Source organism: Manis javanica, chromosome 4, assembly GCF_040802235.1.
Source record: "Manis javanica isolate MJ-LG chromosome 4, MJ_LKY, whole genome shotgun sequence".
NCBI lineage: Eukaryota > Metazoa > Chordata > Mammalia > Pholidota > Manidae > Manis > Manis javanica.
Genome location: NC_133159.1, coordinates 65,995,383 through 66,008,729, shown reverse-complemented (window position 1 = coordinate 66,008,729; position 13,347 = coordinate 65,995,383). Strand labels below are relative to the sequence as shown.

General features: G+C 33.3%; 1 protein-coding gene across 2 annotated transcripts in view; it reads left to right on the top strand.

Moving 5' to 3' along the window:
- The window catches only part of ADGRL4 (adhesion G protein-coupled receptor L4), a 105,469-nt gene that overhangs the window by 33,471 nt on the left and 58,651 nt on the right, over positions 1-13,347 (top strand). Inside the window, exon 3 of one of the 2 annotated variants that reach the window (XM_073234178.1) lies at positions 5,542-5,668. The exons of the other annotated variant lie outside the window; for it this stretch is intronic. Coding sequence (XP_073090279.1) covers positions 5,632-5,668 — 37 coding nt within the window. The 5' untranslated portion in view covers positions 5,542-5,631. The remainder of the gene's footprint in view (positions 1-5,541; positions 5,669-13,347) is intronic. 2 annotated transcript variants of the gene reach the window in all.

Here is a 13,347-nt window from a genome sequence, read left to right as displayed (position 1 = left end):
TAAGAGGAGGTTAAGAAATGATTCTTAAATAAGACAAAATAGTGGTAACCATAAAGGTAAGTATAAATGCAGCTAGATTAGAATTAATTTTTTTTTCAAATGACATCATTAATGAAAAAGCAAGCCATAGACTGGAAGAAGATATATGCAACACCTGACTTTTACATAGGACATATAGAGAACTGCAAAATAGTAATAAGGCAAGGAACTCAATAAAAAATGGACAAAAGACTTGAGTGGCAATCTATATAAAGAAGATAGCCAAGTGCCTTGCAAACATAAGAAAAAGTGCTCACACTTAATAATCAGAGATTAAAAGTAAACAGAAATGAATCAGTACTACATAGTTACCAGAATAGGTACGATTTCAAAAGATTGTCAATATCAAAAGTTAGTGAAATTTTGGGGCAATGGAACTCTCACATGGCTAGTATAAATATAAATTTATATAACCACCTTCAAATGGAGTTTGACATTATCTAGTATACTTGAAGATAAGCATACCCTACCACCCAGCAATACTGCTACGTATTCTGCAAAAGACAAAAATATTCATGGCAGCAATGTTTTAATATTTAAAACTGCAAACAACCCAATTGACCATCATCAGTAGAATATATAAAGCAATTGAAGTATATTCATATTATGGAATAATTATTAAATGGAATCATAAAAACAGGGCAAAGCTATACATACAGTTACATGAGTGAATCTCACAAATATAATTTTGAGTAAACAAAACAAAAAGAACAAAATAACAAGACCTAGCAGAATACATATTCCCTTATGAACTTTAGGACCTGGCAAGTTTGTACAGGTAACCATCCTTGGGCAATGAAATTGTAAATACAAGCAGCAATGATTCTATAAAAGTCAGGACAGTTGTTACTTCTAGGAGAGGATTAAAATGGTAAGTATGAGGAAGTACAGGGGGGTCTTACAGGATGCTGCTAAAACTCTATATCTCAACCTGTTTGTTACATAAATATTTCTTTTGTGAAAAACCACTGACCTATATATCTTTATTTGTTCACCTTTCTATATGTATATATAAAAAAAGATTTTTTGTGCCCCAAAATCATATTACAAAAGCTTGTTTCTATAAATATTTCGCTTTCATACTCAAACATCAGGTTGCTCTGATTTCCATTATGCACAAAATGTGGTAATGATTAACTCCAGTACATTGCCTGGCACAAGCTCTTTTTCAAGGTAGTTATATTGATTTATATTCATATTAGCAGTGATGAGATTTCCCATTGTCCCAAAATAATGACTTTTAGTACACTGTCTGGCACAGAATATTTCTAAGAAATACATGCTATTCAGACATTGCCTTAAGAATTTTATGTATACTATTTCATTTACATATCAAGACAATCCTGAGGCAGATTTTTTTCTCCTTTTTAGAGCCTTAAGAAATTGCAGCAGAGGCAAAGTCAAAGTTCAGCCCGGGTGTAGTCTAATTGTAAATGGCCACATGAAGAGTTCATACGAGACCATTTAAGAGGGTCCTTATAAGTATGATGGAGAGTTGAGATGGACAAATAATTTTACAAATGGCAAAGAAGTCTTAACACCTTACCCATCCCAGTCATGTAAGATGTATCAGATTTATTTGTAAAAGGAGATTGTAGTGTTAGCATAGGCTTATCTTCTGCTCTGACTTTCAGCAACTTCGCTCATTTTATTTTGACTGTAGATTTTCACCATCATTGTTTCTGTGTTATGATTGTTATATCACTACTTTATCATGAGGTATTTATTCTAAGCAATAGTTAATGCTTCCTTCATCAGAGTTACAAGTCAGAAACCATTTTGATCCTACTTATCAGTTATCTCCAGAAAAAAATGGTGGTCAAGAATAAGTATTGCTTGATAATCACATAAAGAAACAACCAATTTTAATTGTGCTAAAAAGAAACGTTCATTTATTCATGTTTTTCTGTCTGTGTGTGTAACAGAATGTGAAAGACAAATATTTTCATTTATCCACTGTAATCAATTTGCTGGTTTTGTTAGTGTTTCTTCACCATGTTGTAAATAGGTAACTGTGGTAGGCAGGATAACGGCCCCAAAGATATCCATGTCCTAATCCTCACAACCTATAAATATGTTATATTACATAGCAAGAGAGAATTAAGGTTGCAGATGAAATTAAGGTTATTAATCATGTGACCTTAAAGTAGGGCAATTATCCTAGATTATCTAGGTGGGGGAGGGGTCCAGTATAATCTCTCAAGTGTCCTAAAATGTGGAAAAGGAAGGCAGAAGTGTCAGTGTCAGTAATGAGATATGAAAAATACTCAGCTAGCCATTTCTGGCTTTGACAGTAAAAGGGGCCATTAGCTAAGGAATGCTGGTGGCTTCTAGAAGCCAGAAAATTTAAGAAAATGGATTCTCCCCTAGAATATCCTGAAAGAATGCAGTTATACTGGTACATTTTAACCCAGTGGGACCCACTTCGGACTCCAAATTCTAAAACTGTAAATAATACATGTGTATTGTTTATAGCCATGAAGTTTGTGGTAATTTGTTATAGCAGTAATAGGGATCAACACAGTAAGTAAATATGTTTCCTTGGGTACAGTACTGTATAAAAGTGAAAGGCATCACTGGATACATTTTCATTTTTTTAATCTCATAGGGTTTGGGAATCACATTTTTAAAAAAGCCACTATAAAAAATTGTTAAGCCAAATGGTACAATTAGGTTGCTAATAAATATTTGCAAAAGTAGAAGAAAATAGATCATAATACTAAAATTTACCTATATCCACAGGCATGTCCAAAGTTTGATGTCCTAAATTTCACTGATATCCGCAGGGAGACATAGCACAGGGGTGTGATTTTTCTCCCCCAGTCTTGTAGATAATTCTTAAGTAACAATATAAAATCATAGTAATTACCCCAAGCATAAAATTAAGTAGAAGACTTTGCAGGAAAGATGAACTGGAAAATAATAAAGATATTTACATCTGTGTGTATATTTAAAGGAGCAAAAGGATAGGTTGAACATCACATGGGGAAAATGGCTGTGCTTGTGCATGCCAGTACAGAGTGCTTGACGGAGAGTATACTGATCAAGCAAGGAAAAGAGTATTTTTTCTCTAAAGATTATTATAATGTATTCTCAATAATAAAAATGAAATCAGAGTTAAAGTTCATGAATAACTACCCAAAGATTTTGTCACCTGCCCAAACCTTAATTTGTTTATTAAATTAGTCAAGTCTTGGAGTTGTTGAAAAGAATTACAGAATGTAAATAAATGTGAGAAAAGCAACATAAAACAAAAACCCTTTAGCAGCACTGAATATTTAACACGTTTTATAAGAGGAGAAGGATAACAAACAGGTTGATTTATCATTAAGATTTAGTTTACTAAATTTGTTGAAAACTTCATGTTTTAGGTTAACATTATATAGACTTCTTTAGTTCTATTGACATTTATTTTCATTGATAGTACATCTCATATCATTAGGAGAAATGGATACATGCTAAATTTTACTCAAATTGTGTTTTAATATATTGTGCTTGCTTATAGAATATCCCTTATATGACACTTTAAGTATAGTCATAAAACTGTCTACCAAAACCATATGTGTACATGAAAGGTTTTAAAATAATAGTTTTAATTAAAAGCAGAACATTCACAGTCCTTCATTTCTTTAGAACTGAAGGCAGTCTCTCTATATACGCAGTTTATATATAAGGCCTATGCATATATGAAAGAAGTTCCTAGGTATTTTTTTTGTTACATGGAATAAAAATAAACTCTTTAAAAAGACATATAAATTAGGTGCTAAAGGAGTTCTTGGTTTAACTCTAAAATCTGAACCAAAATTAAGATACTGTTTTACAAAGTGCTTTGAAAGTAGCTCATAAGGAAAGAAAAGAAGCCTAAATCTGAAGGATAACAAAAGAGTAAAGTAGAGAAAACTGGATATTCAAGAGAAAGTGGAAATGCTAACAACTGAAGGCTGCCATGCCACTGGTCTGGCTTCCCTTAAAACCACAGAGAATTGTGCTTAGCGATATGCGCTTAGCAACTGTATTCAGTCTGATGTTCATAACTGAAAGGTCACAGCTGGTGGGAGCAGGGTCCACTGGCAATCATATTCCTCACCCAGACTTCCCGTACTTTTGGTGCAACAATAGATGGAATATCACTGTGGTACAAAAAATATTTGGGGGGAACATGTTAGCCATAAAACCACATGAAAGGTCTTAAAATTTGAGAAATTAATCAGAAAACAGAACAATGGCAAAGAATTTGAGAAAGTTTTGTCAATAAGCAGATTACATTTGTGAAAATAAATAGCCAAGACTCTCCTCCTCATTTTCCAAGCAATAAATTTTATTTCCCAACATGTTCCCTTTCTGATTTAACAAACTCATATCAGCGTATCACTGGTGAATCTATACAGTCCTTAAATTATAAAGGTTTGCTATAGAAATGAAACTATTTTTTAAAATAAGTTCCTCATGTTTTGAATTTTACTCTTTTTAACATATTTGTCCATTCATTCTAAATATGCTACAGTGGGGAACTTATGAATCAACAAGATTTACAATGAAATCTATTATTTGTAATGTTAGAATTATCAACAATGTGTAAGTTTCTCTTTACTGTCTTAATGAAGATTTGACTGTATTAGACTTAAGCATTCATACTAGGTATAAAATTGTTAGGCCTTTTCATCATGATGATACAGTACAGCAATAAATACATACTTAACATAAACAGAGGTAGGATTCCATGACCTAAACAGGAGGTTAAGAATAATGATTTATTTTTCTACATATTTGTTTAAAATTTAGCATACTTTATTATAATTTGTACAGCACCTCTAGTCTGCCAAGAACTACCTGAGGATATTGAATATTTTTAAAGATTTTTTTAAAGCAGTTTTAGGTTCATAACCAATTGAGAGGAAAGTACAGAGATGTTCTGTACAGCCCCTCACCCACACTTGCATAGCTTTCTCCATTATTAACAGCCCCACCTGAGTGGTACATTTGTTATAATTGGTGAACCTACATGGACACATCAGTACCCACCCGAGTCCATAGTTCACATTAGTGTTCATTCTGGGCGTTCTGCATTCTGTGGGTTTGGAAAAATATGTAATGAAATGTATCCACCATTGTAGTATCCTACAAACCATTTTCACCCCTTAAAACCTCCTCTGTGTCCAACCTATTTGTTCCTCCCCTTTTGATGGATTTTTAATCTTCACAATAACCCCTACAGTGGGCATTGTGAATCCCATTCTGGTGATGGGAAGATTAAAACTTGGACAACAAAAGATTCAGACTTAGTTCTGTGTTTCTCATCAGGGTGTGTTTTTCACAAATCTCATGATGACTGTTTTCAACCAGGATTCCAAATAACAGCTTCTTTTCCTTTCCTCTTTTATTTTTTTTTATGGTTCTGTGCTATCACTGTTAAATTGAAATAAGCTTTACTTTCTTATTGGAGAATAGTTCTTTTGGTACCAGGTTCTTTGCAAATAATATTAATCTTGCTTCACTTTTTAGAGTCAGCTCAACTATCAGATTTAAAGGCCAACTCTGACACTCTAATGCTGTGTCCTTCAGTATGCTGCCTACCGTCTCTGTGCTTTCAGTATGTTCATCTGTAAAATGGGCCAACATTATTTCAAAGGTTTGTTTTAGTATTTAAATGGCACCGTTAATGTAACTGCCTAGCACATAAGTACTCAGTCAGTGTTAGTGATTACTTTTTTTATTGTAAGAGTTAAGTGGAAATGGGTACATTAGTTTTAACACTTCCAATCTCTTGTTCTTCCAAGCCATTGGTCTTTGGAGAAGGTTATTTAAAAAAGATTCAAGTTACATTTGTTCTTGGTAAATCATTTTATTGCTCAGTACAAAATTGTTGGGTTATGAGATAAGGAAATGGTCCATTTTTTTTCTTAACACTTTGTTGTTTGGGCGTCTCCAGGAATACTATAAAAACTGATATGATAAAATGTTGTTTGATATTATTTATTTTTGTTAGCCTGCTATAAATAAGCAAATACAAGGAGTTAGTGCTCCAAATATTTCCTGTTCTAGCACAGTTAAAATTTAATTATCAGTTAGTTTTTTGCTTAAATTTTATTCTTATAACAAAGTTTATATAGATTATAGATAATTGACTATTTAAAAATTTTTTTTAGATTTTTAGCTTTTACATTCAAAAAAAATCTTCCAAAAAAAATATTTCATTTTATCAGAACTCTGGACTAAATAATCATAAGCATCAATTGGAATTAATTATTATAAGTTAGGTGAATTCCTAGTTATGAAGATTAAAATACTAGGAATAAAATAGTTTCACAGGTTTACTTAATTCCATTTATAGTCACTAAAATGTAGTTCATTTATTGCTGAAAAAAATTCTACAGATATTTAGAAATGTGCAGTTTACTATCATCACTTTGTAGGTGAGAAAATAGAAACAAAATATAGAACTAAGTGACTTCCCTAAAATAAAACAACTGGTGGTAAATAAATCCAGGACTGGGGTTTATCTTCCCAATTTAAAGTATTTGTACTTTTCAACACACCAATAAGCAAAATTATATTCTTAGTACAAGCCTTTCCTCTTTCAAAATAGCTAGTATGAGTCATTTAACCAGAACCAAGCAGTTCCCATTTTCAGTGAGTCTGCACAACAAAGTCATGAGGCGTAACTAACTGCTATCACAGCCATCTTTAAATGGGCTTTGAAAGAAACAACCTTGATACTGTAACAGAAAATATCACAGAAGCAGAAAACAGTATTTTATTTGATGAGTTTAACAGTATCTCAACTAATAAATTGGCTGTCATCCTTGCCCAGTATGGAGATAAGGGAGATGAGGACATGTAGATGCCCTTTTTGACATGCCAATTTGCAATTACCTCATGACAGAGCACAGTTATACTATGATTGATGAAACATTTTAGAAAAAAAAAGGACCTAAGTGGAAGAATTTTATTAGGTTTTCAAATGACACTGCTAACAATAGTGCCAGGGGGAAAATAAACATGAAAACATTTTAAGAAGATAGGAGGAATGCACCCTAATCCAAACTGCCTTAGAATGTCCTTGCTGTTTTCACGTACTTTTGCACATATATTGGGATGTAAACATCTTAATTCTGAGGTTATTGCTGCAACCTTTTCTGCTTTATACTTTGATCAGAAATAGTGTCTGAAATAAAAATGAGGTACTTCTAAGACTTCAGTGGCTTGTCATAAAAGCATGTCATTAAACAAAAAAATGCAGTAACTGCATACTCTGAGCTAGAAAAGCATTAGAGTGATAAAGAAATGTACATTATACAGTAATATCAGGATCACTGTGATCTTGAACATTCATTTTCAAGTTGAGCAAAGTTTTTGAATCAGTCTCCTTTGCTCTTAAGTATTCGTATCTCAAGTTATATAATCAGTTTTACCACCCCATATTGGGTCAGACCACTGGTCCAGAAAATAAGGCATCAGGTCCTTTCCCAGGGTCTGTACTATTAGCTAAATCATCTTCACACAGCTCAGTGTACCTAACCAGTGGTATAAGGCTACAAAACTGATGGAGGAAAGCAATTTCTAACTGACCCTTACGGCAATTATTTTAGGGCTGGAAGCGTGATATTTGATTATACCTAGTATCATTTTCAATTTGAATAGCTATAAATAACTCACACCTTTTTTGAATAGCAGCAATTTTTAAATGAGTGAACTCTCCTAAGAATTGAAGAAATGTCCATATGTTTATTATATGCCCCATAAAACAGTGTTTCCTTACATGCTTTAATTATTTCTTGGGGCCTTAATTTTATTACAAGTAAATTTATTTTTATCTTTTTTGCTAAAAAATCATGTAAAACAATCAAGTGACTGATTATTTGAGACCAGCCAGACATAAATGATAAAATAAGAGTTTTGTGGCCAGGCTTTAGGAAAAAGGCAGATTTGTCTTAGAATATAAACAAATGTCATTTTTAATCCTGCTGCTATGAAAACTAGGAATAGAAAACTCATTTTCCATAGTCCCAAAGTAGAGCTCAAATATCCAAATCCAATTAGAGGTTTCTGCCTTGCTAAAGAAACTTCAAAAGGCAAGGAAAGATAATCTTGGCAGCACCTGGAAGTGAGAATAATCCTAATTAGGCAGGGCCTTCTGAACTCCTTTCTGGCCTCAGAGGGGTTTGAGATCAGGTAGGAAACACAGGCAGATACACGAAGGAACAAAGCTGGGTTGGGACAAAGGAAATAGGGAGTATGAATTGCCTATTGAGCAAAACAGCTTTTGTGTTGCAGTTTGAACACTAGTATAATAAAAGCCTTTTACAAGTCCCATACCAGGTCTTACACAATTTGTTAATAAATGTTATATGACACACTCAGATCTGGGTGCAAGCAAGAAGACTCAATATTGCAGTTTCCTCTCTGAAAAAGCATTTATTATACATCTACTATGTGCCGGATATGTACAAAAGTTTGAAAGTTCAAATACTCCTAAGTTATGGTCTTTTTCCTTGAGACTGTCACAGTTTGAAATAGAGAACAGATTTGTGGAGAGTTCATGAACTTACAATAATAAAATATGGAAACCATATTTTTAAAATAATAGAATATAAAAACAGGCTTTTATGCATATCATAGATTTGCATATCAAGTGCTCTTAAGCAAAGGTAAGCTTCCCTGCTGTTTTTCCCAACTAGGTTGGTATCATATTTTTCATTAATTAGCTTTATGTAGCCATAGATTTTAAATATGCCCTCACCATGACTATACTGTATTTTTTACATGGTAAGATTTGAAAGGACATGTTACCAGAAAGATGGAAAAATTACTGACATTAACTTTCTGTATCTTCTCTTTCAATACATAAAAACCATGTATATTGTATTTACATATGTATTATGTACATATATTGGTTATAAAGCAAAATACATAAGTGACATTTCACTACAATTTTTGAAGAACGTTGGCTGTGATTTCTGAGAAATATCTAAAGAAAAAGATGTCATCCTGACATTGTCAAGATAAAGACAGGAGAGGAAGGAATCAAAAATGTCCTCAACATGGATCTGCAGTAAGACTTAGGAAATGACAGTGTGGATAAAAAGGAATTGGGGGAGGCAAAATTGCTGTCATCTTTGAAGAGGAAGATGATCAGTTAAGCTCCCAATATTTAATACAGGGAAATTTGGGGAGAGATAAGTGGGAATATCTAGTAACTATTGAATTAAAATGCAGGGAGAGAAGATCAAGAAAAGAGTTAAAAAAAACTGGAGGAGTGTTCCCCGGGGTAGTAGCTGAACACAGAGAGTGAGTGTGGTCTCTAGGGAGGACAAAGGGCTGCTCTCTGAGGCATTTTATGGATGCATTCAATGTCCATTGTAGTATAGCCTCAAATCCTGCCCATGCTCTGCTCTCCAGGCCCTGTACCAGGACTAAAGAATTTGAAAAATGAGTGTTAGGCTCTTGTCTTACCATTAATAAAAAGTAAGATAGACTTGAACATTAGACAAATATTATTTTTCAATGTTAATCAACTGATATGAAGGTGAACTTGTTGGCCAATGGAGAAGTTAAGTTGTAAGTTTGTTACCATTGCCTGCTCAAATATTAACACAATCATTAACACATTAACATAACAAAATGTGCAGGGCCAGGGGAAGTTGGTGTGACCAATGTAGGCATCTGGAAGGAATATTACTGAGGCATAGGACATCCATCTGTCAGAGTTTAGAGCTCAGTGCTGGGAAAATTATGTAAATTTTCAGTGCTGTATAATGGGACAAAAGGGAAAGAAACAAAATCCTAGTTTGCTGGAAAAAAATGCAAACAAACCTCTGGTAGTTTCTGTATTTCAGGAACATCTGTCACATCTAAACGTAGCAAATCTAGAGGTCAAGGTTATAATCAGAAGTTATGGAAGGCAGCAGTTCATCATGGTATTATGCTCTCTTGAATGCCAAAAGTAATCCCAAGTCATATCAGAATATATGTGAAAAAGGAATCAAATTTATGATACAGTAAAGAAAGTACTATGTACTTTTAGTAAGTATAGATTGGATGTAGTTTTTGTTGAAAATATATTGATGAAGTGTCATAAAATTTATGGCATCTTAAAATCAAGAAAATAAGGTCTCATTAATAATTCAGGCTGACAGTCATATAGATACGTACTTTGATAATAAATGTGCCATCCATCTTTTCTTGGTCCATTGATCAGCTTTCCAGTTTGGTTTAATTGAAAGTTTCAGTATGTTTATTATTAACAAAATATAGCTGGATTTCATCTGTAATTTAATCTAACAAGCTGTGTCTCATCAGGAGGAAATGTAGGTCTTTTCCATTTAATGTAACATTGATGTATTTGACTGATATTTTTATTCCACCAAAATGATTTCATGCTATTTTCTTTTTAATTAGATAGTTTCATTTTCTTAACTTTGACTTCATCAGGTTATTTTTCATCCTTTTTCCTCTTGTGTTTTTGAAAGTTCAATTTTGAATTTTCAGTCCAATTCCTATTTCTAATACTCATAATTGAATCTGTATGTTTCGTACTTTAGTAAAAACTAAGTAACAACACTCCCTTCTTCCCTGTGCTTTACTTGACTACTTTAGTCTCACCCAGACCAAAGTAATATGAACCCTATGAGCTCTACTATGTCCAGATTATTTATTAGACTATTTCTTCCCAGTGAATATTTTATAAGAATCTTAATTATCTCTGATATTACATACTCATAATCATATAGTCATCACCCATTTGAATTTATATATTGCAGGGTTTATTGTTCACCACTGGGCACTTCCATTTATTTCTTTCCCATGTTGAGGTCTGTCTAGTCATTGTTATCAGATTAGAGCACTATCTTGAATGTTTTCTTCACACTGAGGAATTGTGTGATCTACTCTTTCAATCCATGTATTTCTTCAAGTGATTTTCACCTTGAGGAGTGAAAGGTTTCTTTAGCTGGTTAGAGAATTACAGGATCACAGTCATCTTATCAGTGATTTACACATGGTAACCCACTGTCTCTCAGTTATGTTAGAGAGAATCTGAAACTAAATCGGTTTTCCTTTGTAAACTGGCTACTTTTTCTGCAACTGGGAGCTTATAAGGTTGTTCTGTCTGTCACTGATTTGATTTTTCCTTTGAATATATATTGTTTTAATTAATAGAAACAAAAATCAGTAAAACTAGTTTACCAAAATCTATTTCATAAACATCACTTAAGTACCAGAAGGACTGTAAGATTATTAATCATTTTTACTGTTACATTTGATAGATACAGTAGAATGAAAAAAATTTAGAATCACTGATTCATAATTTGAAATAAATGAATGAAGATTTGTGTCCTACCCTCTGCTTTCAATAAACAAGGAAATGGTTTCTAGAGAAATGATGGCTTCTTTTCTTTATTTTTGTTCACTTATACTCCATTTTGCTTGTTTCCTCTGAAATGTGTATTTGAATAGTTCAGACATAGAGAGGTATTAAAAAATGGTAATGGTATAAAATGGGAGCATTTCTGAAGTGCTTACATGCCCCTCAGAAAATAAGTAAATGCAAAAACAGCAACAGAGACCATTGTACACATGTCTTCTGGGGTTTTGTTTTGGCTTATATATCCTTTGCAAAATCTGATCCATATTTAAAGGCACACTTTTCCTTTCAAAAATGCTTTGAAATGGTGCTTGTAGCTTAAAACAGTTAAAAAAAACACATTTCCATTAAAGAAATTTAAAAAAATAATAAACAGTACAAAAACTATTCTTGTGTAATTCTACTTTTTTTTACCATGGTAATTCTAACATTTTGCATTTGATGTAACTGACATGTCCTTTACTAAATTGGACTTATTAAATCCATGTCACGGAAAAAGTAAGTTTACTCTATGTATTTTACAGGCAACTGTGGAAAAGTAGGAAGTATATCCTCAATATTGGATTTCTTTTTTAAGATGTCTTAATAATTCTGCATATGTGAGTATGTATATGGGGAAAAGTGGGTTATGTGTGTATCATACTCATATTTTGACCTGCACTTCAAGATGCAAGTGCAGAAGAAATTCCCAGAGGGGAATAAAGATATAATTCTATGTCTTTGGTACCTTTTTTTGTCTTATATAGAGGACATCAGTTCCAGTGTGGAAACAGTAACTCCAGTACTTTTCTTGGCTGACTGAGCCCATTCTGACTTCATTGTAGTTCTCTCTCCTTTTTTTTTTTTTTTTTTGCTTCTGACCTTTCCTTCCCTCTTACTTCTTTACCTATGTGTTTACCTTGGTGTTCCCCCCAAAAATAGAAAGTCCCTAACTGAAGAGGCTAATAATGATGATTTTTCTAAGTTCATCAGAGTGTTGGGTATGAGAAGAAAACTGCCAGTGCTACTGAAAACAAATGAGCCCAGCAGGCTGCCTTGGGGAGAAATAGGAAAGAAAAGCTTCTGTATTGCTCCACCTTTGACATAGAGGGCCTGTTTCACAAGAAATCATAATGGTTATAGTCATTTTTAGTCTTCAAATTTACGGAGCAATACTGGCAATCATGTCCAGAGGGAAAATGTGTAGAAGTGTGAGGCTGCTGTTAAAGTTCTGTGGCTTTCAGGTTGTTATCATCAATTGGAGCCCCACCAATTGTATCACAGGTGCTAGAAAAGGAGAGGAAACTATTTTCTGTTTTTTTAATTATCTTCCCCCATCTGAGGTCAATAGATTGAGAAATGGAATACAAACAAATCTTGTGCAGATTCTAGAATGCCAGTGTCTGATAAAATCAGTAAAATTCTACTTTATTATACAGAAAGTAATATAATTATATAGTTTGTTGCCAAAAAATGTATCATTACTCAATACCACTCTTGAATTTGGAGAATTAGATGCCTGCTACACATGCCTCGTTTAGCAGCAAGCTTGATGAAAAGTTATATTTCACTTTGCAGTGCAAAGATATGACCTGGTCTTTGGACCCAAGTGCTTTTAAGTATAAAAACTGTGTCCAACAGATTATTTCTCTGAACTACCATGATTTAGCCTATCTGAGCTTTAGTTTTCTCATAAGTAAAGTAGGAATAGTATCAATCATTGTGTTATTGTAATGATAAAATAAAATGAGCCATCTAGCAAAATGCCTGAAAAATGTGTCCTCTCTTCTTTCAGGTGATTAGATATAAATCATTGCCGATCAAGGTTTTAATATAAGCTCATGATAACTAAATGGGTGAGGAACCATTGACCACAGGAACAAGCTGCCCAAATATATGTTGAGGGAGGATATGTCTGGCATACGTATGTGTTTACTATTTTAAACCCCTGTGCGATTTTCTAGTAA